Source organism: Curcuma longa, chromosome 1 (genome assembly GCF_044706935.1).
Source record: "Curcuma longa cultivar G26 ecotype Majalengka, Jawa Barat chromosome 1, ITB_CL_G26_1.1, whole genome shotgun sequence".
In the NCBI taxonomy this organism is placed as follows: domain Eukaryota; kingdom Viridiplantae; phylum Streptophyta; class Magnoliopsida; order Zingiberales; family Zingiberaceae; genus Curcuma; species Curcuma longa.
Window position 1 is genome coordinate 17,130,767 of NC_133861.1, and position 26,688 is coordinate 17,157,454.

At 38.8% G+C, this 26,688-nt stretch overlaps 5 protein-coding genes across 6 annotated transcripts; 2 read left to right on the forward strand and 3 right to left on the reverse strand.

Moving 5' to 3' along the window:
- Positions 1-3,289, forward strand: LOC141821312 (YTH domain-containing protein ECT2-like). The gene is given in 9 exon segments (XM_074708725.1): positions 1-177; positions 706-779; positions 913-1,066; positions 1,300-1,376; positions 1,568-2,146; positions 2,148-2,291; positions 2,294-2,722; positions 2,814-3,026; positions 3,104-3,289. Coding segments are annotated over 9 exon segments (1,875 nt in total). The 5' UTR covers positions 1-143; the 3' UTR covers positions 3,275-3,289.
- A 1,011-nt stretch (positions 3,290-4,300) lies between these two features.
- LOC141843508 (uncharacterized) lies at positions 4,301-5,980 on the reverse strand. The gene is made up of 2 exons (XM_074731562.1): positions 5,749-5,980; positions 4,301-5,169 (listed from the first exon to the last, which is right to left on the reverse strand). Exons 1-2 carry the CDS (start codon positions 5,818-5,820, stop codon positions 4,534-4,536), a joined length of 708 nt encoding a protein of 235 aa, XP_074587663.1. The 5' UTR covers positions 5,821-5,980; the 3' UTR covers positions 4,301-4,533.
- Positions 5,981-8,980: 3,000 nt separating this feature from the next.
- LOC141847046 (uncharacterized) lies at positions 8,981-12,494 on the forward strand. The gene is made up of 3 exons (XM_074735038.1): positions 8,981-9,249; positions 10,350-10,611; positions 12,262-12,494. The coding sequence occupies exons 1-3, from the start codon at positions 9,067-9,069 to the stop codon at positions 12,324-12,326; spliced, it is 510 nt and encodes a 169-aa protein (XP_074591139.1). The 5' UTR covers positions 8,981-9,066; the 3' UTR covers positions 12,327-12,494.
- Positions 12,495-12,996: 502 nt separating this feature from the next.
- LOC141839885 (uncharacterized) lies at positions 12,997-15,234 on the reverse strand. Its single transcript, XM_074727769.1, has 3 exons — positions 14,962-15,234; positions 13,263-14,411; positions 12,997-13,157 (listed from the first exon to the last, which is right to left on the reverse strand). The coding sequence occupies exons 1-3, from the start codon at positions 15,070-15,072 to the stop codon at positions 13,011-13,013; spliced, it is 1,407 nt and encodes a 468-aa protein (XP_074583870.1). The 5' UTR covers positions 15,073-15,234; the 3' UTR covers positions 12,997-13,010.
- A 643-nt stretch (positions 15,235-15,877) lies between these two features.
- On the reverse strand, positions 15,878-22,268 carry LOC141829634 (cationic amino acid transporter 2, vacuolar-like). 2 transcript variants are annotated; one of them, XM_074717165.1, is made up of 14 exons: positions 21,854-22,268; positions 20,765-20,948; positions 20,286-20,370; positions 19,375-19,515; positions 19,176-19,294; positions 19,000-19,096; positions 18,652-18,824; positions 18,507-18,573; positions 17,711-17,869; positions 17,356-17,578; positions 17,141-17,249; positions 16,577-16,689; positions 16,413-16,488; positions 15,878-16,209 (listed from the first exon to the last, which is right to left on the reverse strand). In XM_074717165.1, the coding sequence occupies exons 1-14, from the start codon at positions 22,008-22,010 to the stop codon at positions 16,056-16,058; spliced, it is 1,857 nt and encodes a 618-aa protein (XP_074573266.1). In that variant the 5' UTR covers positions 22,011-22,268; the 3' UTR covers positions 15,878-16,055. The 2 variants fall into 2 exon arrangements, with proteins under 2 accessions (XP_074573266.1, XP_074573258.1); XM_074717157.1 differs by having other exon boundaries at positions 20,765-20,966.
- Positions 22,269-26,688: the final 4,420 nt, after the last annotated feature.

A 26,688-nucleotide genomic window follows, 5' to 3' on the forward strand; every position in this document is an offset into this window, starting at 1 on the left:
TCCCTCTCTTGTGGCGGCGCTCACCTCCTTCCTTTTCCTAGGGTTATCCTCCTGCGTCTCTGCCCTCTCCAGGGTTTGGGCCATCTGATCCTCCCCGGAACAGCTCGCATCTTCGATCCCGTGGTCTACCTGCAGATCCGCTGATGGCGACCGTGGCTCTTCCCACTCCCGCCGACCGTATCCTTCCTTCCCAGGGAATCGATTTAGTGTTACTTTACCTGATGTGATCCGTTGGTTTTGTTGTTTTCCTGCTAATTTTTACGTTTAAAAAACTCGATTTTGCTTCTCTGCGTTGTTTATTTAGGTTTCTCTCTGTGTTATTGTCGGATCGGAAGCCTCAATTATGATGAAGTTGAACGGTGGTTTATGTGTGTTTTCCTGAGGTGGGAGGGGTTTAGGGTCGTCAAAATTTTGTTTTCTGTTGCTACGTGTTAGCCGTAGGATGTAATATTTCTGTTTTATTACTTCTTCAATCATCTCGAGGTTTCCTACTGTAAGGAATTTTTATCATGTGTTTTATCATGCTAATTCCGAGAAGGAATAACTTTTAAGTTGATCTATAATTTCTATTTCGTAGATATTCCTATTCACAATCGGAAACTTGATATGAAATCAAGTTTTTTATGTGATTCGTACTGGGCTGAGTTCTATAACTATTGGGTTATACCTTGTCAATTTTTGTTCGTTCTTTAACCTGTGTCTCAGAATCTGCCGATCTTATGCAAAAGTTATCCCTAGACTCTAAAAATAAAAATGACGACGCTTCGGAAGTTGCAAAGGTACATTTTTTAGTTTGTTAACTAAATTATTATTGGTGTTTTTTCTGTCCTTTCTTTTGAAGGGAGAATAATGTGAGTTAGTTTTTTATTTGAATAGAATAATTATCAATTGACTTCATTTGTTTCTATGAAGACTTCTGGAGTTCAGTATGGTGTAGTCAATGGCAGGGAACCAATTGCCCCTATCCCAACATATGAGCGGTCTCTGACTCCTTTACTTCAAGACCATATGGATGCGAGCATGTGCTACTTACCAAATGGATATTCTTCATCTTTGTACTATGGAGGTTAGATGTGAATACAATGGATGACCTTAGAAGCCTAATCAATCTTTATCATTTTTATGTTTTAGTTTTTAGCTGAATTAATTGGATCCGTGTTTTTAAACTTGTTTGATGTTTTTTATTAGCATCTATCAATGTAATTATTTCAGGCTGCTTGCTCTGATTACAAGTATCTTTAGTTTTCTTAGGACCATTGTGTTTCTTGAGGAGTGACATAATGTTTACCGATAATTCAGGTTATGATGGCTCAGTGACAGAGTGGGAGGATTATCCTAGATATGTTAACCCTGATGGAGTGGAGTTACCACCAATTGTAAGTTGTAGTCTACTCTCCATTCTATTTTTCAGTATTAGTTGCGCATTTTCATTTTTTTGATCTTCTTATCACCTATTTGATCAATTAAATTTTAAATTCTAATTAAATACATTATTTGCATGTGCTACCTTTGTGCTTTGTCTGTTTGTTATGTTCATATTTTGATATCATTTTCTGGTCATTGACAGGGAGTTTATGGGGATATGTACCATCACGGATATGGTTATGCTCCATATAGTCCGTATCCTTCTCCTGGTTCCCCAGTTCCAACTATGGGGCACAATAATCAACTATACACACCTCAACATTACCAGTTCCCTGCTACATATTACCAGCCACCAACACCCACCAGTGCACCATACACACCAAGCCAAAATCCTAGTTCGAAAGGAGATGTTTCTACATCTACTGCCACTGATCTTCCTCCTATTCCAGTAGATACAACAAAAGCTAATTCGAATGGAACTGCTAAAGCAAGTGCAAATACCAACAATGGAACAACAAAAGTAAAACCAAACCAACAGTATGCACCATCAAATGCAGTGGGCTCGTTTCGTAAAGGCACCTTACCTGGTGCAAATCCATCTTCAGGCTACCAGGATCCAAGATTTGGTTATGATGGCATGTGGTCGCCTATTTCATGGTATGACAGTTCCATGTTTCCTGATGGGCAACAGAGACCAACTTCCACTAACAATGGCTCTTCAATGATTTCTCATATTGGAAATACTACACCCACAAGAAATCAGAATCTCCACCTTCCTCATCTTACAGTATGTATTATGCAAATTAGTATATTGTCCTGGAATGGTGAGTAAGATGTATCCTAACAACCGGATGTATAATGCAAATGCATTTGGAGGTAGGCAGGGGTTTCATTCAGGAATTTATGACTCCAGAATGAATGGTAGATGTTGGGGATGTCTGTAGATAACAAGTATAAGCCAAGGGGGCGAAGTAATGGATTATATGGTTATGGTAATGAGAACTCAGATGGTTTAACTGAGCTCAACAAAGGACCTCGGGCTGATCGTGTTAGAAACCAGAAAGAGGTTGGACCTAATGTCACAATTGCTGTTAGAGGACAAAGTCTTCCTCCGAATGGAAATGTTCAGGATTTTGTTGGAGTTCCTGAAAGAGATCAATACAACAGAGCCGACTTCCCAGATACATACTCAGATGCCAAGTTTTTCATCATCAAGTCCTACAGCGAGGATGATGTTCACAAGAGCATAAAGTACAATGTTTGGGCTAGCACTCCCCATGGCAACAAGAAGCTTGATGCAGCGTATCATGAAGCTAAGCAGAAAACATCTGGATGCCCTGTTTTCTTATTTTTCTCTGTGAGCTTCTTTATCTCCAGCAATTTCTTTTCTTCTCTTTCAATGGCATGCATTCACGGTGTTATTAACTTTTTTTACTGTCGATTTACAGGTGAACACAAGTGGACAATTTGTTGGTGTTGCAGAGATGATTGGCCCAGTTGATTTTAGTAAAACACTCGATTACTGGCAGCAGGAGAAATGGATTGGATGTTTTCCTCTCAAATGGCATATTGTCAAGGATGTCCCTAATAGCATTCTTAAGCACATTACATTGGAGAACAATGAGAACAAACCAGTGACAAACAGTAGAGATACTCAGGATGTAAGGAACTTCTTTTGTTTTTGTTCAATTTGAAATCATAGCTGAAGTATCATTCTTTTTATCCATGTACATTTCAGGTGAAGCTTGAACAAGGGCTACAACTGCTCAAGCTCTTCAAGGAACATGTGAGCAAGACATCAATTTTGGATGATTTTACTTTTTATGAGACCCGACAGAAGTTGATGCAAGAAAAGAGAACAAAGCAACAGCAGTTACAGAAGGCATGTCCATGTTTTTTATACTTATGATATGCCATGCATTTATACATAAACTGGTTTATGCTGCAAGCCATAATAATTTAGCAAATAATGCACGTTTGCAGTGCATTAATAGTTCAATGACTCAGTTCCATAAGTTTCGTGTTGCTCCGAAGGATGCTAAGCCAGTGACTGAGAAGCGTGTTGTGGCTAATGGTATAGCTAATGGGTACTTAAGTTAGTCCGCCGACTCTCCTGCAGCTTCAACTATTGGTTTTGTCACATTGCTGCTTTCTAAGGTGTTAGACTTATCAAAAACTGGGGCACCAGGCGGCGGTCATGTATGCTCTAGGTCTATGTAGGCCACTGCATTGTAGAAAAGCTGTAGTGTCTCTTATTCCAGCTTAATATTTGATATGGAGTTTGTTTACTAAGCTGTCCCTTAGGTAGTTTATTGGGGGGTAAGTTTCATAGTATTAGAGGCAATCAACCTGTTTTCTCTGCTCTTAATAGTGTGTATTTTCTGCTGCGTATGTCTTTTGCAAGGATCTCTTTGGTTAAATGTTGCTTGTGGGCATTGTTTTCTCATCTCATCTTTGTAGCTCTTTGACCTGCAGATTAATCCTAATAAATCTTTCCTTTTGGTTATGTAGATGTTTGTTCTTTTGCGCCAGATGTGGATTTTAGTGGATGTTCTCATAATCAATAATTGTGTTAATTATGTGGCTCGTTATGTGGCGTGGGCCAAACATGTTTCATGTATATGTTTGAATTTATTGATTTGTCAATTGGATTTGAATTTGAAAAGATAGTTGTTCTTCTGTGGTTTCCTTGCTTCTTCTTACAATGGAAACCAATGAAATCAACCCATGTCTGTATGTAAAAATATTTTAATAAATTCGATATGAGATTTCTTTTAGCAAATCGATGAACTAACCACCCTCATGACTTTGGTTCGAAGTCGACAAAAAGATGCACATGTTTCTCACTTAAAACTAGCAATGTCAAAGAATTGTAGCGTGTTCTTGTCACTTTCTTATGTGAACATAGAAGTGCATACAGCTAACAAGGTCCATCTACAGACAAACAAAACCATCCTTGTTCATTCAGAATTTGAAGGCATCAGATTTTCAGCACTCCTTTCTGTGGATTGGAAGCGCTTTTAAGCTCACAAACAGAAGTCTATTTGCTAGATGTGCAAAATATATACTAGTTTACATACATATCTGCCTAACTTCTTCATCTTGCTCACAAAAGTAGGGCTCTTTGCAAAATATATGTATATATAGGTCTGCATTATATGGGAGCAACTAGGTTGAGTTGGAATTGGAAGGCATCATCAAGGCCATCCTCATCATCATCACCTTCTTGTGTGAGTTGGAGTGCTTGCAGCTCACAAAAGTAGGACTTTTGGCTGGCCTATACTCAGGGAGCAGCCTCCCTGACTTGAACCTCACTCCACATGCATTGCACAGGGTCTTGGGCCCCAGTGGCCCTGCCCTCCACTGTGGGGTCTTCTGTGACAGACAATGACTGCACCTCCTTGCCTGCCCTCCTCCTCCTCCTCCTCCTTTCAGTGCTTCCCTTGGCGCCTTCACCTCTTCTTCTTCTTCTTCTTCTTGCTCTTCTTCCTCTTCTTGCTCTTGTTCCTTCTTCTTGGGGAAGATGAGGAGCTCGCTGTCTGCGAGCCAGTGGGCCTGGTGCAGTAGGGGCGGGTCTGAGGACATGGCGAGGGACAGATTTGTGTGATATGCTGGGGAAATTCTCCTCCTCTTTCGGGTTCTGCTCTTGGTTGAAGCCGTCGCTGCAAGCGGTAACAGCGGTTTGGAGGAAGGATTGGGGGTTTGTGAGGGCGGTGAGGTTGGGAGAGAGTTGAAGCTGCTGTAGGATGTGGCGCTTGAGAAGCAGTCTTCCACATATATGGATAGCCATTCTTCTTCCTCTTCCTGTGTGCATGGCGCATAATCAAGTTAGCTGTATGATTACAATGGCACGAATTTTCAGAAGATGAAAAAGTTCAAATGGAAAACAAGAATGAAGAACGATTTTTTTTTTCAGCAAATTGCAATGGCATGATTTTTCAGCAGGTGAAAAGAAATATTAAATTCGAAAACAAGAATCAAGAGGGCAGTCCACAAAGCAAAAGCTGGCACCTCTGAGAGTTTTAAAGATTCGTTTCTTGAGATGAAGTAAATTTTCTGCATGCAGATGCTTTTCAGTCGCTACGGATACTGAAACAGAACTCAAAAAAACATATCTGGAAACCTGCGCTTGAAGATGAGCTAAATGGAAATATCGAGCCATATTCCAGTTGAAGCAAAATAGAGTTTTCGGTTGGAGTTGAAATTGGAAGGAAAAAAAAGTACAAACTCATTATAATTGACAATTCTACTAGAACTATTCATTGATGAATATCGAAGAAAGTGGTGATTCGCAGTTATATGCCCGATACAGAAGAAACTAACACCAAGAATGAAGCTTGTTTTGCGTTTCGAAGGAATAGCAAATGAGAAAAGAAAAATGACCATGAATGAGCCAGGAACGAGGTCTTCCAACGAAGAAGATGCAGCAGTGGAAGAACTCTTGCTGGTGTCCATTCCAAACTGCTCGACTCACCAAAACTAAGAACAAGAAACAAAAAGAAGAAGAGAGAGGTGGTGAATTGAATACTAAGTTCCTTGTGGATTAAGGAGAGGCTTAAAATTGAGGGAGGGACTGGCAGAAGCTACCTGCTTTGCCTCTTTTCTCGTCCCTTTATTATCTATCTCCTTGTTGTTCTTTGTCGGTAGAGACTACAGCCCATATAATACAATTACACAACAAACCAAAAGAGGGAGAAAAAAGTCCCTTTCACACACACACACAGACGACCACTCTCCCTCCACTCTATAAGAGGACACACATCTCTCCACCCTTTCAAATTTTGAATCCATGAGATGAGTGACTGACGAGTCCACCATCTGCTTTCTTTATGGATCCAAAGTCCGATGCTGGGAGCCTTGTGTCTATTAAAATACAATACTTTTGAACTTAGAACAATCACCAAACAGGCCAGAGTCAAGTGGAAAATACAAAAAAATGTTAAAGAATTACTGGAAGCAATGGTTCGAGTGATGAACTAGTTTCTAATCAGGAGCTACATCAATTGAGAAATAATTACTTGCATCGCCCCATCAATTATGAGAAGAGAAAGAGACATGCTTGGGGCCCTCTCAAGCTATTGCAATTACATTTTCACTGGGTTTTGATTTTTTTTTTTTTTGATGATATTTTACTGTCAGAGGCTCCACGTTTGGAAAACTCCATTACTTCCAATTGAGCACAGCTGTCTTTGCCTACCCTTTCAAATTTATCACAGCATTATGGAGATAGGAAACATGAAATAGAGCTCTTTGGCCTCCCTGTTGACAGTGAGTGACCCACTGTAAATTAAATTTATTTTCATCTTTTCAGATTCCTGTTGCGTGACGAACTGGAAGAAAAATGATAAGAACAAAAAACAAGAAGATTGCTATATACTCTGATTCGTAGATGAAAGTTATCTTCTAGTTTGTTAAACAGGGTTTAGGTAATGGAACTATAGTACATAATTGTCTCTCATGAATTCATGATGTTATGTATAGGGCCCTTAAAGGGACACGTAAATATGGTAACCTTTCATGATAGAACATAGTGAGTTGGAATATCCAAATTAAGGCGTCCTAAGCAACCAGTTAAAGAACTGTGGGTTAATGATGCCATGCAAGACTATGGAGTTTGCTAGGAGAGGTACTGGAGCTATTATTCAGGGACCCCTTTTCTCATCTTAAATTTATAATGTCAAAGACATGGCTAAGATGTCATGATCTTTAGTGGCCTGCAATAATAATTCAAGAGAACTATGTACTAGTGAAAGATACAGAAGTAGTTGAGAAAAAGATCAACATAAATGCCGAGGTTTTCATAGACAAAATAGGCAAATTTGACTGGAAATAGTGAAGTACTCACCAACCTGCACTATCATCCCAAAACCCTGCTGCTGCTAAACTCAAACAAACTATGATCACCCGATCACATTCAAAATATTTAGTTAGCTTTTATTAAGTATTAATAGTTTAATTTCAGTAATGGATCATCCTACCATGAGTTAAAGATTCGCGAGAAGGACAAACTGAGCAAGCTGTGAAATTAAACTTCAACCAGTAAAATCGATAAAGCATCTCACTTCCTCAGAAGCTGTTGTACGAGTTCTGGTATTACATGAGAAGAAATACATTGTATTAATGTACCAGTGCTATGATCTAAAAAGGATTACATGACTGAAGCAATAGAGAAAACAAACGAGTCCCTTGCAATGCCTTTGAACTAGTGTGACAGCAGGGTACAGATATAATCCAAGAACAATCACCATCAAAAGCCGGCTACCGAAGGAATTTCTTCACCTCCATACAATTGGAAGTGTAACAAAATTGCCAGGTTACTTTGACAGTAACTGTTCCATCCCATTGGTCCATGCTCACTAATCCAAGGCAATTATCTGCATTAAGGCACAGGAAGCTGGAAAAATTGAGAGAGGAGGTATATTTAATTTTGGAGGAGCAAAAGAATAACCTGCGTGTGGTACTAAATGCGAAGTTTCATTCAGAGTCGGGTCCTGGCTGGAAAGCATTGATTTCAGTGCAGTGCTGGCGTACCTCTGCTTCACTTCTGTCAGCAGCAAATGACAGATTTATCCATGCCGACTGGCACAGAATGATATTATAAGCCATGACCAAATTAAAGCTATCGTTTTCTATGAAGTTTTAACGTCTGAAACATTCCCAATTCTTGTTGCTGATGAAAAGGAACAGCCATAGCAACAGCCTCGATAAGGCAATCAGCAATTCCACAATGAACTCAAGAATGAACTTCTGGCTCTATGTATATAGATGATGCTTAGGTGCATATTCTCTAATTTCCTAGGTTCTCCACTCCATAGCATCTGAGGCAGTCAGCAATACCACAATGAACTCAGACAAGAACTATCCACCGTATCTTCATTACGTCAGGTAAGCTCCCTAACATCACTGAACAATATGGAACCCTGGTCATACCTGATAAGCAGAGGCTCAATGAAACCTGAAATGATATTCTTGGAGTCATATTTTTCTTTGGCTGCTGATGCATTTGATGATTCTGCAACTATCATCAATGTTTGTTCCCTTACTGGAGGGAGGTCACCTTTTAATTTCTCAAGCTATAAGACTCCAGTCCTCTTGTACAAAATTGCATTTGAAATTGGGCCCTATAATTAGTTGGTGCTCCGTGCGGTACATATTTGGCCTGATCCAGGTTCTATTATTAGGTTGGATCATTGTGGAAAATTTTTAAAATTAAGAAAAAAGCTTTTATTTTCTATCTTCAGTTAAATTAAATAATTAATTTGAATTAATAACTTAGCCATAAATGTGAAATTAAAACATCTGTTTATGATTTTTTTTTTTCTAATATTGAGCGACAGATAAAATAAGGATGAAAGCCAATGAATTATTTTTAAATTTATATTAAAAATTTTAAAATAAAATTAAGCAATAATTAACTTATATTTTGTGACTTAAAAAATAATCTATCATTTTTATTTAAAGCATCTCAGAGGATCACTTTTTTAAAAAAAATAATAATAATAAGATTACTTTTGGAAAAAAAAACAAAATTTCAACTTTTTAATTTGTTATTAAAAATGTTTTTATATGTTCATCCTTTACCATTATCTCGGAGAGTATAAGGGCCGAAGTGTCAATCTTGGTGTTGCGCCGGCCCGCTCGATACGCCCAATACCGTCTCTCTCGTTCTTGTTATTGTTCCAGCAGAAGGGGAGAAATTTCATGGCGATCTTATTCTCGGCAAAGCCCTCTTCGATCTCACCGTTATGCCACTCGATGCGATGCTGCGGTGGCCCGGCGCTCATAGTTCAGAACAAAGGGTGCGAGTTCGCCGGGAAATTTCGCCCACTTTTGGCGAATCCGCATCACCGCCATCACGACACTCTGCGTTGCAAGTTAGCTCGGGTTAGTGGTTTCCAACCTTTTTTCATTACTTTTTTTTTACGCTTTTTTGTGAAATTTAAGCACGAAGTTATATGCAGATTATTCTTTGTGGGAGGGAGCTCTGTTGATCTGGATTATTTGTCTTAAACTTACGGCTTTTGAAATAAAAATCAAGATCCACCCAAGAAACAGTAGTTTATGAGTGTTTGAGAACTGAACATGGTTAAACGAAAACCAGATCAAATTATGATTGATTAGATGAGATCATGCTGTCTCTAAATTTTTTTCTGTTCTCTTTTAATCATTGACCTATTGTTTGATATGTCTTCACTAGCAAACCATAAGATAAAAGTAGACAAATGAACCAGGGGAAAATAGTGTAAAATGTAGAAAGAAAAACTGAAAACATAACTCTCTGGTTAATCTAGTTGATATACTACTTTGTAGTGTGTGGATGTTTGTTTAGTTACGAACATCACCAAACCATGTTAGTATTTGTAAATACCAGCTTTGCATCTGTCAATTTGGCTATTGATATCATGCTGGACAAAGAGTTTCCTTCTCATTCACAACCCAGATGTACAAAGTTCTGTTTGGTTCACCCCTGCCCATTTATTGTATAAATGCATCATCGGTTTTGATAACCACTATAAAACGTTTGTCTTGCTTGAATCACAGTCACACCTGGAGTAATTATATTGTTTGCATGGAAGAAATAAAGAACGGTAAGATTTCTTCCTCTTGAATGTAGTGCTTATCTCCATTTATTATTGTTACAGGAATCTGATTTAAACCTAAGAAATATGCACTTTTTCTGTATAGGTAATTCCTTCTTTGAGTGGTGCTTATTCATGTGAATTTTACACTACCTACTTTATCAAATATTATCTTCTTAAGGAACTCATTACAAGTATGTAATTGGATTCAAAAGTTTAAAATTCTAATTGTAGCAGTCCATATAATTTGGCTAACATGTTATGATGATTCCAATTTTTCCATTGGTTTTTACAAGAAGATTCGTTAGGAGATTTCTTATCCATATAATTTGAGGGTATAACTTACCTTGCGATTTGATATTTTTGGAGTAATTGATTCTCAATTTATTTAATTTTGTGATACAGGTCAACTCAAGTTCAATCCATGATTTACAGAAGTGTAGAAGCAATCTTGAATCCTTGTTCTGCTATGACAAGTCTTATCCAGAGGACAATATAGAGAAGCCTGTTGGTTTGTCGATGGATAAGAAGGAAATAGGTAATAACCCACCTTGCACTGATTGTGAAGTGAAAGGCGCAGTGTTATGTGCTACATGTGAAGGTTCTGGTTTATATGTCGACTCAATCCTAGAGAGCCAAGGAATCATTGTGAAAGTTAGGTGCCTAGGTAATGTTAATTTCTTGCATAGTTATTGTATTTCTTGCATGACTTGTCTCTATGAGTTTACATTGTTTTCCTTGTATGTATTTAATAGTTGGCAATTCAGTGTTGTCTAAAGTACTGTCATACTGAACAAGTTCCCCCAAAACAATTATTGCTCTTATGGTGCACTCCTTCCTTCAAGGAACCGAATAAACAAGGAAAAGAACAATTATTTCCGGGAAATCAAATAGATTAGGAATACAATTTGAATAGGTACTCTTTAATTTGATTAATCAAACGGAATGGACATGAACTATCCCTGGGTTCGATTTGTAGGAATCATTAATAGGTCATAGTCAAACTCCAAAAGACCTAGATTCCCTATATGACTAGGTATACTTGGTCTATGTGGTCTGTTTTGTCTGGTTTGCTGGCCCAACTTGTCAGGCCTTATTCGACTCAGTCCTCATGGCCCATTTGCTCGATCTGTTCGGGTCACCTGATCTGTCCCAACTGCCTAATCCATTCAAGTCACCAACTTGCCCGAGCGACATATGTATGTTGCTTGGTTCGCCTATTTGGGTTGCCCAACCTGTTCATTCCAATTGGCCCATCCTTGTCACTCAGCTTTCCCAGTTTGGGCCATCCTAACTTGCTTGCTACAAAGGATGGACAGATCGAGCTTATGACATTTTTCCTTTGGGAAGGACTTCATATTTTGTCGAGGATGTCTTCCCTTCCCCCTTTCCTGATGAGTTAGTAACTGAGTTGTCATCCTTATGGAGACTGGAACTATAATCGTCTATGCTCTCATTAGTCCAATAAAGCTATAAACGTTACACTGATTGCTTAGAAGTTTTGATCTCTTAATCCTTTTAACTGATTATAAGTTGTTAATCCCTTAAGGCCTACTCAGTCCACCAACTCATGTTAACAGAATAGAGCTATAAACAATAAATCAATTGCTTTGAAGTTTTAATCGTTTAATCCTTTTACCAATTGTATATTGTTTATCCCTTATGACCTGTTCAGACCAGTCTGCCAGCCACCTGCTTGGTCTGGTCTGTCAACCTGCCTGACTTGCCTTGTTCAAAACCTATATTCTCTTCTTCAAAAAAATGCTTTTTTTTTTAAGAATTGAATAGAGTAAAAATAGATATTTTTTGGCGAATGAGATAGAGGAGTATATCTTTTTTATGAAGGATGAGTAGGGAATCACAATCCCATGGGAACTGTGATCTAAATTTCATCTTGTAACCAAGCATAAAAATACAGTTTCTGTGAAAAGTCATAGGGAATAGAATAATTATTCAGATGAATCAAATGCACTATTAGTCAATAAAATTTCTTCTAATATTTAGTTAGACATTTATCTACTTCTAGACATTATAATAATTCATCTTGTAAAGACCGTATCCTGTATTTTCTCTTTTGAGTTTAGTTTGTGATTATACTATATCGATAATTTCCAGTACAAAAAATTTCAGGTTTGTTCTTTTTGTCGTGTTCATTTTTTTTTTTCATTCCACACATTGTATCAGTATAAATTTGTGTTTATAACACCAGTCCGTAATACAGAAATGTGGAATAAATTGCTTAGTTGCCATTTTATCTTCATCTGCCAACTTTTGGATCATTTATTCACTTCTGCGATGCACATTATTTTGTATGTAGCTTGTGGAGGTGCCGGCAACATCATGTGCTCCAGATGTGGAGGGCGGGGACACACTGGATTGTAGGTTCCTTGTTATCGTCGAAACATTTTCGAACAAAATGCTATCAATTCTATTTTGGTAGCTCCGTAGAAGTTTATTCTGAAAATGTAATGGATTGCAAAGTCTATTAGAGTGGAATGTGCAAAAAAGAACTAGAGATGGCGTAAAAGAGAAGGAAATTTTAATTAATTTTTAAAATATTTTTTATTTGAATATTATTTATGATATAATCTTTCATAGTGTTTAATTGAGATCGACAAACAGATAATGATGAATGGATTGACAAGTATCTGTTTGTGTGTTTCTTTGTCAAATACGCTCAGGCCTCAAAACCCCCAAGCAAAGAGACATCCTGAGAGTTCTTTACCTCTCTCAAGTTGCATGTGCAATTCTGAGCGACAGCATCAGGCATTCGTGTGGAAAATATATTCATAGACAATAGAAAGAAGGGGAAAAAAAGGTCCAAGACAGAATTCAATTCCATAACAGCAGCCTTTATTAGAATATTTTACATCATTCCCAATTCTAAATTACAATCGGAATCGGGATTTACACATGTCTCCCATAACTCACTCATCCTTTTAACAACGCATATGCTTCACATGGGCATCTACGCCAATGCATAAATTAACATTTTATATGTACACCTAAATTCCAAATTGGAAACTAACTTGCATTTCTGGGATCTTGCTAGTTTGTTTTCTTTTGTCAGGAAATTTGACGCATGGAGATGGAGTTCAGCTGCCTCAGTCGCTCGCGTAAGCAAGATCCCATCTCGTTGTTCGCCGGGTTCTCCGCGAACACGACGTGGTACGCCGCCACGCACGCCTGAGGCCAAGCCATGGCGATCCGTGTCTGTTTCCACAAAATGTACATATGGTTACTTATATAGAACCTGTCCAACACAGCAAGCGAGAACTTGAGATGGGTACGTAATGCGTTGTTCTCTCATGTAGTTACCATGAAGTAGCCAAGGAAGAAGGCATAGGCCGTGGCGTCCGCTACATGGCCCTTGTGCGACACCAGCACCCACGCCCCCGCTGCCACGGCGGCCACGCTGCCGCTAGCCACGCCGCAGAGGAAGCAGAATGCCCCCGTCAGATCAAGTTCGATCAGCCTCTCCATCCCCTGCTTCGCGAACAGCTCCCACACTTCCACCGACGACCGGCCGAGTCCCTTCCCCTGCGCCCCTACGTACACCAACCCCCAGCGGTTGCCCAGCGCCACCATCCGCTCCGCCACCCCTTCGAAGCAGACGGCGCACGAGAACAGGAACTCGTCGGAGTCGCGCACCACCTGCCCCATAGTCTGGGACGCTCCCCGCGCCAACGCGGCCGCCGGTACCACGGCCGCGCCGTATAGCACCTCCCCGAGAACGAGCCTCGCGGCGGCGGTGTCGAAAATGGTGGCCGCGGGCTGCGCCTCTACCCCCGACGCGAGCCGCGCGTAGGCTGTCTGCGCCACCGCCACGTGGACAGTGTACCTGAGGGCCTGCATCGTCCATGCCAGGTTCAGCAGCAGCAATATCGCGTAGAGCGGGACGAACCGCGAGGCGGAGGCCGCGGCGCCGCCGGCGCCCAGCGTCCAGAAAAAGAAGTAGAGTACTCCGGCTAGTAGCGCGAACCCCAGGTACTTCGCCAGAGCGAGAGTTGGTCTGACGGCCGCTTCGGCGGCGGAGAGTACCTCCCCGGCGTGGCGAAGGCGGCGGGTGATCCAGCAGCAGTAGAGGGAGAGCACGAGAGCGAGGACGAGGAAGAGCACGGCGACGGCCAGGCTGACGCCGTTGTCGTCGGCGAGGAGGAGCACGGCGACTGCGCAAGAGAGGATGGGGGCGAGCCAGAGGGCAGCGCGGAGGGCTTTAGTAGGGTGGTGAAGCGCGACGAGGAGCCAGAGAACGGCGAAAGGGACGGAGGCGGCGGCGGAGGTGAGGAGAGGCGGGAACCAGTAGGCCGGGTGGAAGGACGGATGCCGGGACGGGAGGCCGCGGGCGGCTAAGTAGATGATGAGGATGACGGCGGCGAGGAGGTGGGTAAAGAAGAAGATGGTGGCGAGGCTGCCGGCGAAGCTACCGACCGTTCTCGATCTATAGTTCAATTGAGCTGCATCAACCTTCAAAATTGCCACAAAATTGGTTTCTCAAGAAATGTAGGACAGATTATTTGTAGATCATTTTGAAATCAATACAGTAGACGAAAGGAGCACTTTTCGGAAGATTTATGCTTGCGAAGAAAGAACAGTTGATTATCTTTCACCAATCAATAGATGAAATGCGCACCAATCCATCAAGAAGTTAACATAAACCTAACTCATTGACTTCTTGCAAGATAACGAATCAAAGAAAGCGAATTAGTTAAAGAGCTTTCTCATCGGAACAAAAATAATACCAATTGTAGCAAAACCTGCAAGAATTCCCTACCAAACAATAAAGTCGAGATCTTCGGTAAAGGATTGAAAAGGGGGTTGAAATGGAAACTATCAGAACTACACCTAGCCAATCCAAACTAGACAACCGAACAGAGAAGCGCCCAATTGGAGAATTAAAAACGAACAGGACTCCATAAAACAAGAACAAATAAATTGGACAAAATAATTATTCAAGTAAAATACAAAACACAACAACAACAACAAATTGGACAAAATAATTATTCAAGTTCCTCACCCGCGTCGTCGTTGGCGCAATCTGATTGAATCGCGTGATGGAATTAAACCTACCATCCTCCCTCGAACCCGTCTCCTCGTCAGTAGAAATCTCGACGATGTTGCTCTCCATCTTCCTCTCTTCTTCACTACCTGTCGTTCGCTGCTTGCTCAGTCCTCTTGCTTGTCCCCTCGCTCTGTTTCTTTCCGCTTTCTCCTCTTCAAGAAGACAAACACTCCCCCAAATTTAACAATTTTATTTCTCCAACCAATCCATCATCTCTCGCCTCGCGGCGTGTTTGTACCAGCCGCGGACTTGCTGGGTCAACACCACGAATGCGGTGAACTCACCCCCTCACGAAATTAAACGATGTGTCGCTGGCATCAACAGCTGCTGCGCAGGATAACTTCGGGGGGTCATCGAGCGTACGACTACCGCAAGCGAGGTAGACGGCGACAGGTCAGCAGAGAGGCCACGACAGCGAGCTGGTTGCCGTACCCTATTTTTCTCTTCCAATTTACCTTTTCGTACCCTAAACGCTACCCTTCTTGCTACTTGTTCGCAACAATGTGGGCTCCGTAAGTCCATGCATTGCAGGAAAAGTATTACCAGAAAAAAGGGCCCCGGAAGACCCGACTTAGCCATTGCTTGGGGCCCACGTTTCACGGCACTCGTTTACTTGAAGACGAATGGAAAAACGAGAAGACTCGGAAGTCATGGAAATCGGAGATGAGCTGGATATTGGGTTTAATCAACTAATAATAATAATTATAATTATTAAAATAATAAAACTAAATTTAAATTTTTTATTTTTCTTACAAATTATTTGTTTCATGTAACAGTATAATTTCAAAGAATTTTTTATCTTTAAAGTGAATTACCTTCTTCAATTGCCTTTTACATTCATTGAATTTATAATTATAACAAAAGGTAGTCATTTAATCTTCTAAATTTATGCATGATTATATAATCAATACTATTTTACATTCCTGTAGAGATTGTAGCAGTACATATGTTTACAACACTAGTGACTAGTACCAGCACACAACCATGCAAGAACAAGATCATTCGTCGTAACCAAAATATGCAACTATTCGCCATGATTTTGCTGGGCTTCAAGCTACGCTCTCTGAGGTTCTGTATATTTCATCGACATGCACCGCGGGAACATATACTACATCCATCAGAGAGCTGTGGGTTCGTCCATAGAACAAGTACACAAAAACTCCGAGCAACAACCAGAGCGATACTCGAAACCATGTGCCAGCACTGATACCAAAAGACAATCGAAGTTATGTGGTTAGTGATTTCTTATTGATGCAAGCAATGTTCGTTTTACGATCTTTGAAGCTAAGCAAGTCTTTACTCTTTACTAGTTTGGGAGTTGTCTCAGATTGATGATGATAACCATTTTGAATCCCTTTTTTAAAACATTTTTGAATGATTTTCATGGTATTTACTAGATAACTTACCCGAGATTTACGAGAAGATATGCATTGACAAGGATGCAACAAACAGGGAGAAATGGGACGAAGGGGCAAATGAAACCTGAAAAGAGTCAGTCTTCTTGTTACTGAGTTACAACTGAAAATGTTAGAACTCATGGCATTTCAAAAGGAATGACAGTATGCAGTACCTCCAGTGTGCCCAAAGTTATGGCGAGCATCATCTTGATCTATCCAGGATAACACAAACAGACCGCCCAAAAGAAGCAAACCGCCGATAGAGCATGTCGTATAGCGTAGGACACTGTCAAGAAACATTAATTCGAAGAACATCAGATGGATTTATCAAACTCATCAAATGTAGAAAAAAAGGTCCTGGAAATTTTCAAGGTACTTTTTTGCTTCTGGTAATTAATTGCCCTTGTGTGCCATTCTCAGCATTATGTATGCATCAACTATCAATTTGATGTTACTTATGCTGTCTATAAACAGGATCACAGGTTGACGACGAATCATCAATGAAGATCCAGAGCAAAAGCTCATAGAGTAGAGAAAATTTTATCGTATTTAATGTTGGAGGTGGACATAAGAACAGCATGAACAAATGTACCGTATGAAAGTCATTTTATGATTGTTAATGGTTGCAAATAATTCATCTCAGAGCATGGAAGACACCAAAGCTCACGAAATTCGGCTAGTAGATATATGTAACTGACAAGGAATGATTCACTCAATGTTGGGAAATTAAAACCTACTTGGGCAAAAATGAATAAGAAGCTGAAGTAGTGAGGATGAGCACTCCAACACAAATAGATGATATGCTCCAAGCTGCTTTCTGACGCCTAGTTTGGTCGCTCAAATTCTCTGCAAAGATCAACTGATATATTGATGACTTTGAACAAAATGTCTACAAGAAACAGATATCTGAAAATAAAATTGCATTGAGAGGATTGATTTTAGGTGTAGATACCTTTCTTAAGTTCCTTCACAATGAGAGGAGAGTCAGCTGATTCCTTAGAAATTGCTTGGGATGTGACATCATCATGGCTTTGATTATTGTTATAGCGAAAAGAAACTGACTCAATTGATTCACGAAGAGATGATGGCAGTGGCACCTCATGTGGAGGAACATATCGCAGTATCAAAATTGAAACTGCAACTATGGTAAACGCAAGAAGTGTGCCAACGCTGACCTATACGTTAAGATACGAAGTAAATAGATGGTATACTGCAGCTTTTCTTTGTTTGTTCATCAGGATAAAATGACAACAAAAGAAGAATGCTCAAATCTTCAAAGAAAACACTAGATCCTTAAGTGATCTTACCATTCCAGCCAGTTGTGAAACGTCCATAAAGAATGCTAGGGACGCCGCAAAAATTCCAGTGAGAATTGTGCTCTTGACAGGAATTTGTGTGCGCTTATTAACATCAGAAAAAAATGATGGCAACAATCCATCTCTAGCCATTGCCATCAGTATTCTAGGCTGGCAAAAGAAGCAAACAAATGCAAACATTAGTAAACTGCATTATCACAAGTAATCATCTAGACATAGTCAAATGAAACAATCATAAATAATTTATCTTGTAGATAACTGGTGAACACACACAAAGAAACCAATCTTGTAGCCCGAGGTTACTCGAAACACAATCTCCTATTTACCGGTGAAATTAGTGTGGCGCAGTACTGTATTTCAAAACACTGTCTCAGGTTCTTGATCTTGCTGATATTGTTACATATTGCTCAAAGGAAGCATGGTAAGGTACCTTGATTCATGGTCGAGTAACATTATTATAACTATCAAAAGAAAATTAGCAACTACTGTGCTACTCAGAGAAAAATCACATGGTGATAAGGTTTATGACTATTGCAAGTTTAAAAATGCAATTATTAAGACAAACAACCAAGGCCAACACTTTCCTTGTTATCAACAAGGACTTAACCAGCTTACCTAGTAAACGCCAAGACATATTTTGATACATTGTACCAAAGCACTTGTTTCACACAATTAGTTTTCATTTTTCATTATATTTGCAACATAAAGAGCAAAATAATCATAAATGGTAAAAAATCTGCAATAAAAGTGAGGAAAAGCCATCAGGATGTATTCACTTATCCTGTACCTGTGGGAGAAGTGAACCCATCAAAGATGAGCATAGTGCAAGAACTGCACCTGATGTAATTATGTACCTGTCACCATGATGCCAAAAGAAGAATTAGAAAAGGAACAAGAATTCAAGAACTCAGATGCATAGGCAACCTACTTACGCTACCCAGTGAACATCATTCCGAGTAAATGCAGATGATATCGGAGTGTCAGGGTCCATAGCAAAATATGGAACCAAGCCGACAACCACAGCAGAGACTGCCATATACAATAAGCAGCATACAGACAAAGAAGTTGCTATTCCTAATGGCAAATCTCTTTGAGGATGCTTAACCTGCAATTACCACAAAAAAAATACTGACTAATACAGAGAAGGGCAAACTCTTTTCATCATTTTCCAGAATTTCACAATCACAGCCACCAAACTTGTAATCCTTGTGAAAAATTCTTTTAGGCGGCAGCAGCTGCCTTAGGATCACTTGAAGCAAAATAAATAAATAAAATCTAACCTCCTCAGCAGTGCTGGCAACAGAATCAAACCCTATATATGAAAAGAAAACAGTTGCTGAACCAGCAAGAACTCCATTTACCCCGTAAGGAAAATATCTGAAAGATTAGAGCACACAATGATCAAGTTCCAAGAAACAATCTAGTGCTTGTATGGAATTTTGAGTCACACAATTACCCGCCAGCTACAGTATAGCCAACCCATCCAGTCTGAAAGGCAATATACCCACCGGCAATAATAACAAATAATAAGACACAAACATTTAGTGCTGTGACAATTGACTGTACAAGCGCGCTCTGCATGATAAAACAACTAATGTCAAAAATGTAGCAAGCAATCAACATTGGTGTAAAAAACTTCGCACTGGGTGGCATACCTCCTTTATTCCCAAACAGAGTAATCCAGTTACAACCAGTACAAGAACAGCAGCACATGGATCCACAACAATATCAAGACCTGGAATATAAATGCGTTCTAAATATATAGGCAGACTATCTGGTCCTCCAAAAACTAATGCCTGAAATCAATTTCAAGTGTCAAGATACAATCTTGTTAGATTACCATCATTTGTCACTGTTCCAATAATTTCCGTTAAAGATCATATCACCCATTGTTTGTATTTCAGTACAAGAATGCATAATACAAAAAAACATAGTCAACAACAATTTTTTCATGTTATGCATTCTGCTGGGTATACAAATATACAATTAGATTTTGGGTGCTGAATGAGGAAAGGAAATTAAATTTCTAATTTCAATTGCACAGCATAAGACAAGAATTCACTTAAAAAGAAAGAGATTTCTCACAATCTTAACAAGAATTATGATATGCACATTAGTATCAATTTTTCAAGAAAAATACCTAAAAAACTATTAATCTCATGAGATGTGAAATAACAAGGTCAAAGGAAAAAGTAAATAAATAGCAAAAGATAAAAGTCAAGAACAAAAACTTGAAAACAATGTATCCATGAAAAAGTTCCAACACGTGAAGCAGAAAAGCACAAAGTGCAATTTGCTTGAAAAAAAAAAAGTGGCACAATTACTATAAGCAGATACTACAAGTCAGAAGTAGAAAATTTAGAAGATTGGTAGGAAATCATCTGAATTTTGCTAAAAGTGCATTGCTAACAATAAACAATCATTCATCATGGAAATTTCGAACTCCCAAGTTTTCAATCCAACATACTAACACCAGATTCCAAACAACAGCTAGTACAAGTAACAAGTGCAATATAGTGTTCCAAAATATGAATACAAAAGAATTACCAAGTCCTGAGATACTAACCAAATTTGGAGATATACCACGCGCAACAGCTGACCCTCCAATTGTATATTCAAGAATTAAAGCCCAGCCAATAATCCACGCAACCCTGACAAAGACAACAAACTTAGAAATAACTAGCTTATATTTAGTGAAATAATTGCTCAACATAGTAAAGGCATATATAGTCTCAATTATTTGGGCCCAGCAACATGGATATTATTATGTCAAATAATTGCTCAACATAGTGTAAAGGCATATATAGTCTCAATAATTTGGGCCCAGCAACATGGATATTATTATGTCACAAGTGTGATTGATTTACATAGTTCCACGGTTCATTATATATGGTCATTTATGTCAATCACTAATATGGCCTACATTTTTCAATAAAACTAGTTTTTCTGATACCATCTTAATACTGCACATTGGAATGGTTTGGTTTGCCATTTAATAACAACACTAACAGCTTAATTAGCATTCTTACTAGACTAAATGGTTACCCTTCTCCAACACAGATGTATGAATAGTGATAGGCGCTTCCTGCAGAAGGGCATCGACTCGCAAGCTCAGCATAGCAGAAAGCTGAAAGAGCAGCTGCTATCCCAGCTATCAGAAAAGAGATGGTGAGTGCTGGCCCAGCATGCTCTCTGGCAACAGTTCCAACAAGAACATAAACTCCAGCACCTATTGTTGAACCAACACCTATAAAGAAAGGAAGAGAAATATTGTCAAATCGAAAAATTCTTCTAAGGGTAAGAAAAAGAAAAAATGTAGGACGAAAAACATTTTTTCCAGAACCATAGAATTAACTTAATAAAAACAACTTAATCCCACAATGAAGCTATGAGAGGCAACTTGCAAACCCTAACCATTGACTGTATCATGCGAGGTAAGAGGGAAAGTGGCAGCTAAACTAGTAAACTGCTGAAAATAGAGCAAAGTGCTAGAATTCACGCAAGTTTAAATCTTTTGCCTTCTCAACCAACACAAAGACTTATAGACTCAAGCTAATAATGCGCATTTGAATTCGCCGTTGGTAAAAATAGCTACCCAGTCGATAAATTGACCAAAGTGCTAGAATACACTGAAAATTTAAATCTTTTACCTTTAAAACTAACCTAAATAATGCATATGTGTGTGTTAAATATATTTTGTCGAGAAGAAAATTGAGTTAATTGATAAAATCCACCAAATTCTAAATGTTTTTAATTTTTGTAGACTATCACGAAGGCTACAACTTAACTCAAAATATGTGTTTAAAAATTTGTAAACTCCTGACAAAACCAAGCCAATTTACCCATCAGCTCCGCGCTTCACTTGAAGAGGAACGAACCGATGATAAATTCACCAACTGCAGCAAAGATGACCATTTTCCTTCCCGACTAACGAAAAAATTAAGAAAAAAAACATCTCTATATATTAACAGCCGAAAGTGAAAAAAAGTGGCGTATTACCCAAAGAGAGAGAAGAAACTGGACAAATCCGACAGCGGCACCGCATAGATAAGGACTAAAAATCTAACTCGAAAGTAATAAGAAGAACAGGAGCAAACATAGAAGATGAGAACTTGAATAAATCGACGGCACTACCTATGCCCACAAGCTGCGGAACTGACAACGCCTTAGCGAGCTGGTGACCTCCGTCCGACCACGCACGCTTAGAATCCACCTGCTTGCGCCTCGTCAGGAACCGTAACCCCGCACGGACGCCCCCTCTCTTCTTCCCCGTCCCCTCCTCGAACCGCATCACAAGCGAACGCAAAAATATAACAAAAAGACTGGGTTTTTGCCTCCTTTTTAAGCGAATAAACAGAGAGAGAGGGGAGACCAGGCAGGAGAAAACGAACACTTCTCGCCTGTCTCTTAATCCTTTCTCTTCTTCTTCCTCCTCGGCTCCTCCTCCTCCTCCTCCACTACTCCTCCTTCGCACTTCTTCCGTGCAAGCAAGAATTTCTAGCTTTCACCTATCAAATAACAAAGAATCTTTGGCTTTCCTTATTCCTTCTCGCCCTTCTTCCCTCGTTTCACTTGTGCTTTATAGATGGTGGAACCGTGGAAGAATAACCTGCTCATAATTTATTGATTTTTTTATTTTAGCTCTCATACTTCAAGATATTATTTATTTATTTATTTTATAATTATAAAATACAATCAAAATGCTTTCTGATTTTAATATTATTTTTTCTCATACAAACAATAGTACACAATAAATTAAAAAAATTAAATGAAAAGACCTGTAAGTTAAGGAATGGAATGTTTTAACACCAAAATCAATGGAAGACAAAGAAGATTTAGAAGTATAAATATTTTTTAAAAAATTAACAACTTAACAATTAAATATTGTTTTAAAATTATTATTTTTTCCTTGTCATCTCCCATCCAAATTTTATTCTATCGTATGCATTACATCCTTTCCATTAGCAGGAATATTCTAAAATAAAAAATAAAGTACAGTGGCAAATTAATTTTTCTCTAATTAAATGTTTCTCAAACTATTAACCATTTAATTCGGCAGGGAGACACAGTCATCCTTCTTTTCCACATGCGATCCAGATACAATTATTTCCACAGGGGAAAATAATTGCAGTTTGATTAAATATATGAATATTATAAGACACAGGACGCGCCTAGGTCTGGATTTATCTATCAGCTCAATTATTTGATTTGATCGATACATCGACTTTTTTTCAATTATTTATATTTAAAAATAAATCGTTTTTTAAAAATGTAATCGTGTCCACTTTCCTGAGCAATTTATAAATTATAATATAAACGCGGCACATGTGCTACTTTTTAAATTGGCAAATGATACATCAAGTCTTAGATATGATTTCGATCGTTGCGATATTTAAGTGTACGTAATTATTGAGACTTCTTGTGTAATTTACAAAATGTAAAAGAAATGCACACACGATAACAAATTACCTATGGAAATGCCTAAGATAAAATACATTAAATATATATATATATATAAATATGGATAGGATATGTTGGTATGCGAATAAATATGAGATTTGAAAGAATGATGAGATAAGAATATATATCAACAGTGAGAACGAAAATAAAAACAATAAAAGTTTTTAAAAATCTTTTTACCTATTCAATGATTTGAAATACAGTGAGGTATTTATCTACTGACATTTTATCTTGATTGAGCCCGCTACTCACTATGGGTGCTTTCGAGTGGTCACGTTTCTGTCATGATCTATTATAGTTTTTTGATTTATATAGTTCTTCACAGATTGTTGTGAAATTGATTATGTAAGACCGTTGAATGACGGATTCTGTGAAAGAAAACATAACTGGCAATCGTTGCATGCATATTATCTCATCTATTGAACTGTCTTGCTCGGGCATATGCCACGAGACACACCTCTTGACTAGACTCATACACTACTGTTATGTCTAAGGGCTCAAAGACGCTGCGGCACATCAACTGCCTGAAATTTACTGTTTCGGATTCGCGTCACTCGTCACGATCTAGAACGGTCGCAACTTAGTGGGCAAATTCATAGCCTTCGACCGCCACATGAATGGCACATGCTTTGTTTGGCTTGCTTGATTTTTGCACAATTTAGTGTATATCTTTTCTAGTCTGCTTACATTTCCTTTTTTGTTGATTGATTAGGTTGTCAACATTGAACTGTCTTGCTCGGGCATATGCCACGAGACACACCTCTTGACTAGACTCGTACACTACTGTTATGTCTAAGGGCTCAAAGACGCTGCGGCACATCAACTGCCTCCGGATTCGCGTCACTCGTCACGATCTAGAACGGTCGCAACTTAGTGGGCAAATTCATAGCCTTCGACCGCCACATGAATCTAGACATGAGCTATTAGGAAGCGGCTCGGAAACCTGGCGAAGAGTGTGAGGGCCACAGCAGTAACTCGATCCCGTACTCCCATAACTGCGGTCTGGGTATACAACCGCACGTCACAGTGCCCTAGCTGTCAGCGCTGCACGTTGTCTCGTTTGTCCTCTGGTGCCATGGCATCTGGTTAGCCAACATCCTCCTGCTGTCCCGCATATGAGCCAGCTCGGGTTGTTTGTGTTGGGATGTATACCAGAATCCTAGCTATATAAATAAACATTCTGAAATAAGAATCACATTTGGTCAATATATGCATTTAGTTTTTATGCAAGTGTCTATTTAATCTATACTGTAGATAAACATGGTGTGCGGAGTCACACACAGAAAACCATGTTATCAGTTCCTTATAGATTATAAATAGTGTTCACAACCAAGATGGATTGGACAAACCATTGGAGTGGTTGTAGTGTAATTTGGTCTTAATCTGTCTTGACTATAAAATTACACTAGTACACTAAGTGTGTATTGAACAGGACCATCTGAGGATTGTTCGATTTATACTGACTATATAATTGAACTAAACCTCTATTACTATAGATGTACATGCTCTTAATCCCGATATAATAACAAACACATGTACTTAGTATGTACTTCTTTGATTCATCAAAGGGTGAGATTTAGAACGATAGATCAAAAGGTCCGATGAGTTGGAAAGTAGTATTATGTACATGGTGTGTTGTTGATTATAGAAGGAAACTGTGTCCTATAATCTAGGCTGATGATGTCCCCTTGAGGAGCTCATAAGGATTATCATATAAACCCTGCAGGTGGACCTTGTCCGCATGATAATAAGGTTGAGTGGTACTACTCTTGGATTAGAAGTTGATTAAATTCGAGTTGTCAGTAACTCATTTAATTGACGGACATACGATATCTTAAACACAGGGAGATTAATGCACTTATAATAAGAAGGAGCTCATACAATAATATGGGATTGGTGCGGTAGTGCAATAATAACTCTCTAGTGGAATGAGTTATTATTGATGGGCTTGAGTTGGGTGTTCAGGGAGAACACAGGAAGCCCAAGTCCATCAGGAGGCCAAAATCAATTTCTCCTCTAGGTCCCTGCTGTAGCTTCTGGATAAAACCTCATATCCACCTAAGAAAATTATATGAAATTTTGGATAAGAAATTTTAAGAATTTCTGAAATTATTTTTCTGGAGAAAAATTTTGTTAAGAAATTTCGATTAAAATTTTCGTTACGAAATTATTAATTTTCTTCCACAGAGAAAATTAATTATGATTTTTCTAATCAAATCTGGATAAGATTTGATTTGATCAAATCTGGATGAGATTTGATTAGAATCAAATCTGGATGAGATTTGATTTGATTAGAATCAAATCTGGATGAGATTTGAATCAAATCTGTATGAGATTTGATTTTTAGAATCAAATCTGGATGAGATTTGATTTGATTAGAATCAAATCTGGAAGAGATTTGAATCAAATCTGTATGAAATTTGATTTGATTAGAATCAAATCTGGATGAGATTTGATTTGATTAGAATCATAATTTTATTTCTTCCGCAGACAGAATTGGTTACTTCCGAAATCATATCAAATTCTTCAATCTGATTGATTTAAATCATACCATGTTTACGAGTCAATCATACCATATTTATGGCTCAAATTATACCATATTTATGATATGACTAGGCTATAAAAGAGGAGGCTCTCAACAGGTTTGAGACAGACGACATTAATCTTTGGTGGCCGAAACTCTCGGCAGCCAACCTCCTTTTCCTCTTCTCTTTTCTCTAGACAAAGAGAAGGAATGAAAATTTGCTAGCCATCGGAGAGGAGAATTCTGGTGGAGAAATTCTCGAAGGATCGTTGCCACACAACGTTCGAGAAAGAGAAGAGGAATACAGCAGAAGATCGAGAGGTCATCCACATCCTTCGCAACAGTCCGAAGAAAAGTATAATTTAATGTTTCCGCATAAGTTAAATTATCCCTTTTATATTGGATCCTGTAAATCAAACACAAGAGCCTAATGATCTAAATGCGTCGATCAAACTTCGTTTGATCGACTATGAGGGCAATTTGAAATCATTTCTGGGAAAATTTTTGTTCTGCAAGAATCAACCGGAACGGGTTTTCAAGACTTTCCCATCAGTTTGTCCTCACCCGCTGACAATTTCTTGGTGCCGAGTGCCGACTGCCGAAGCCACAGTCTGAGCACGTTGGGGTTGTCGGGTTGCAAGAGGGGTTGATTTCTGAGGAAACATTTCAACCAAATGATATGTTCTTTCATGATTTGCTATGTTGTTTTTAATCCTATACCAGAGTGCAGGCTTTCAAGTTTGTCCTTAGAACCTAGTAGGTAGAGACTCGTTTATCTCGTTACTTAAGAATAATATCTCTACTGTTATAATACCAAATATGTCACGATTTTGTTATTTCCAAACATTTATAATTAATTGTCAATTCAACAAATTAAACATAACCGTAACCAGTAAGAATATGAGCTAATTACTTCAATTAAATATATATTTTTGTGAAATAAAATATTTTTCAAAAGGCTTTGTTGATGGCGGGACTCCCCGAC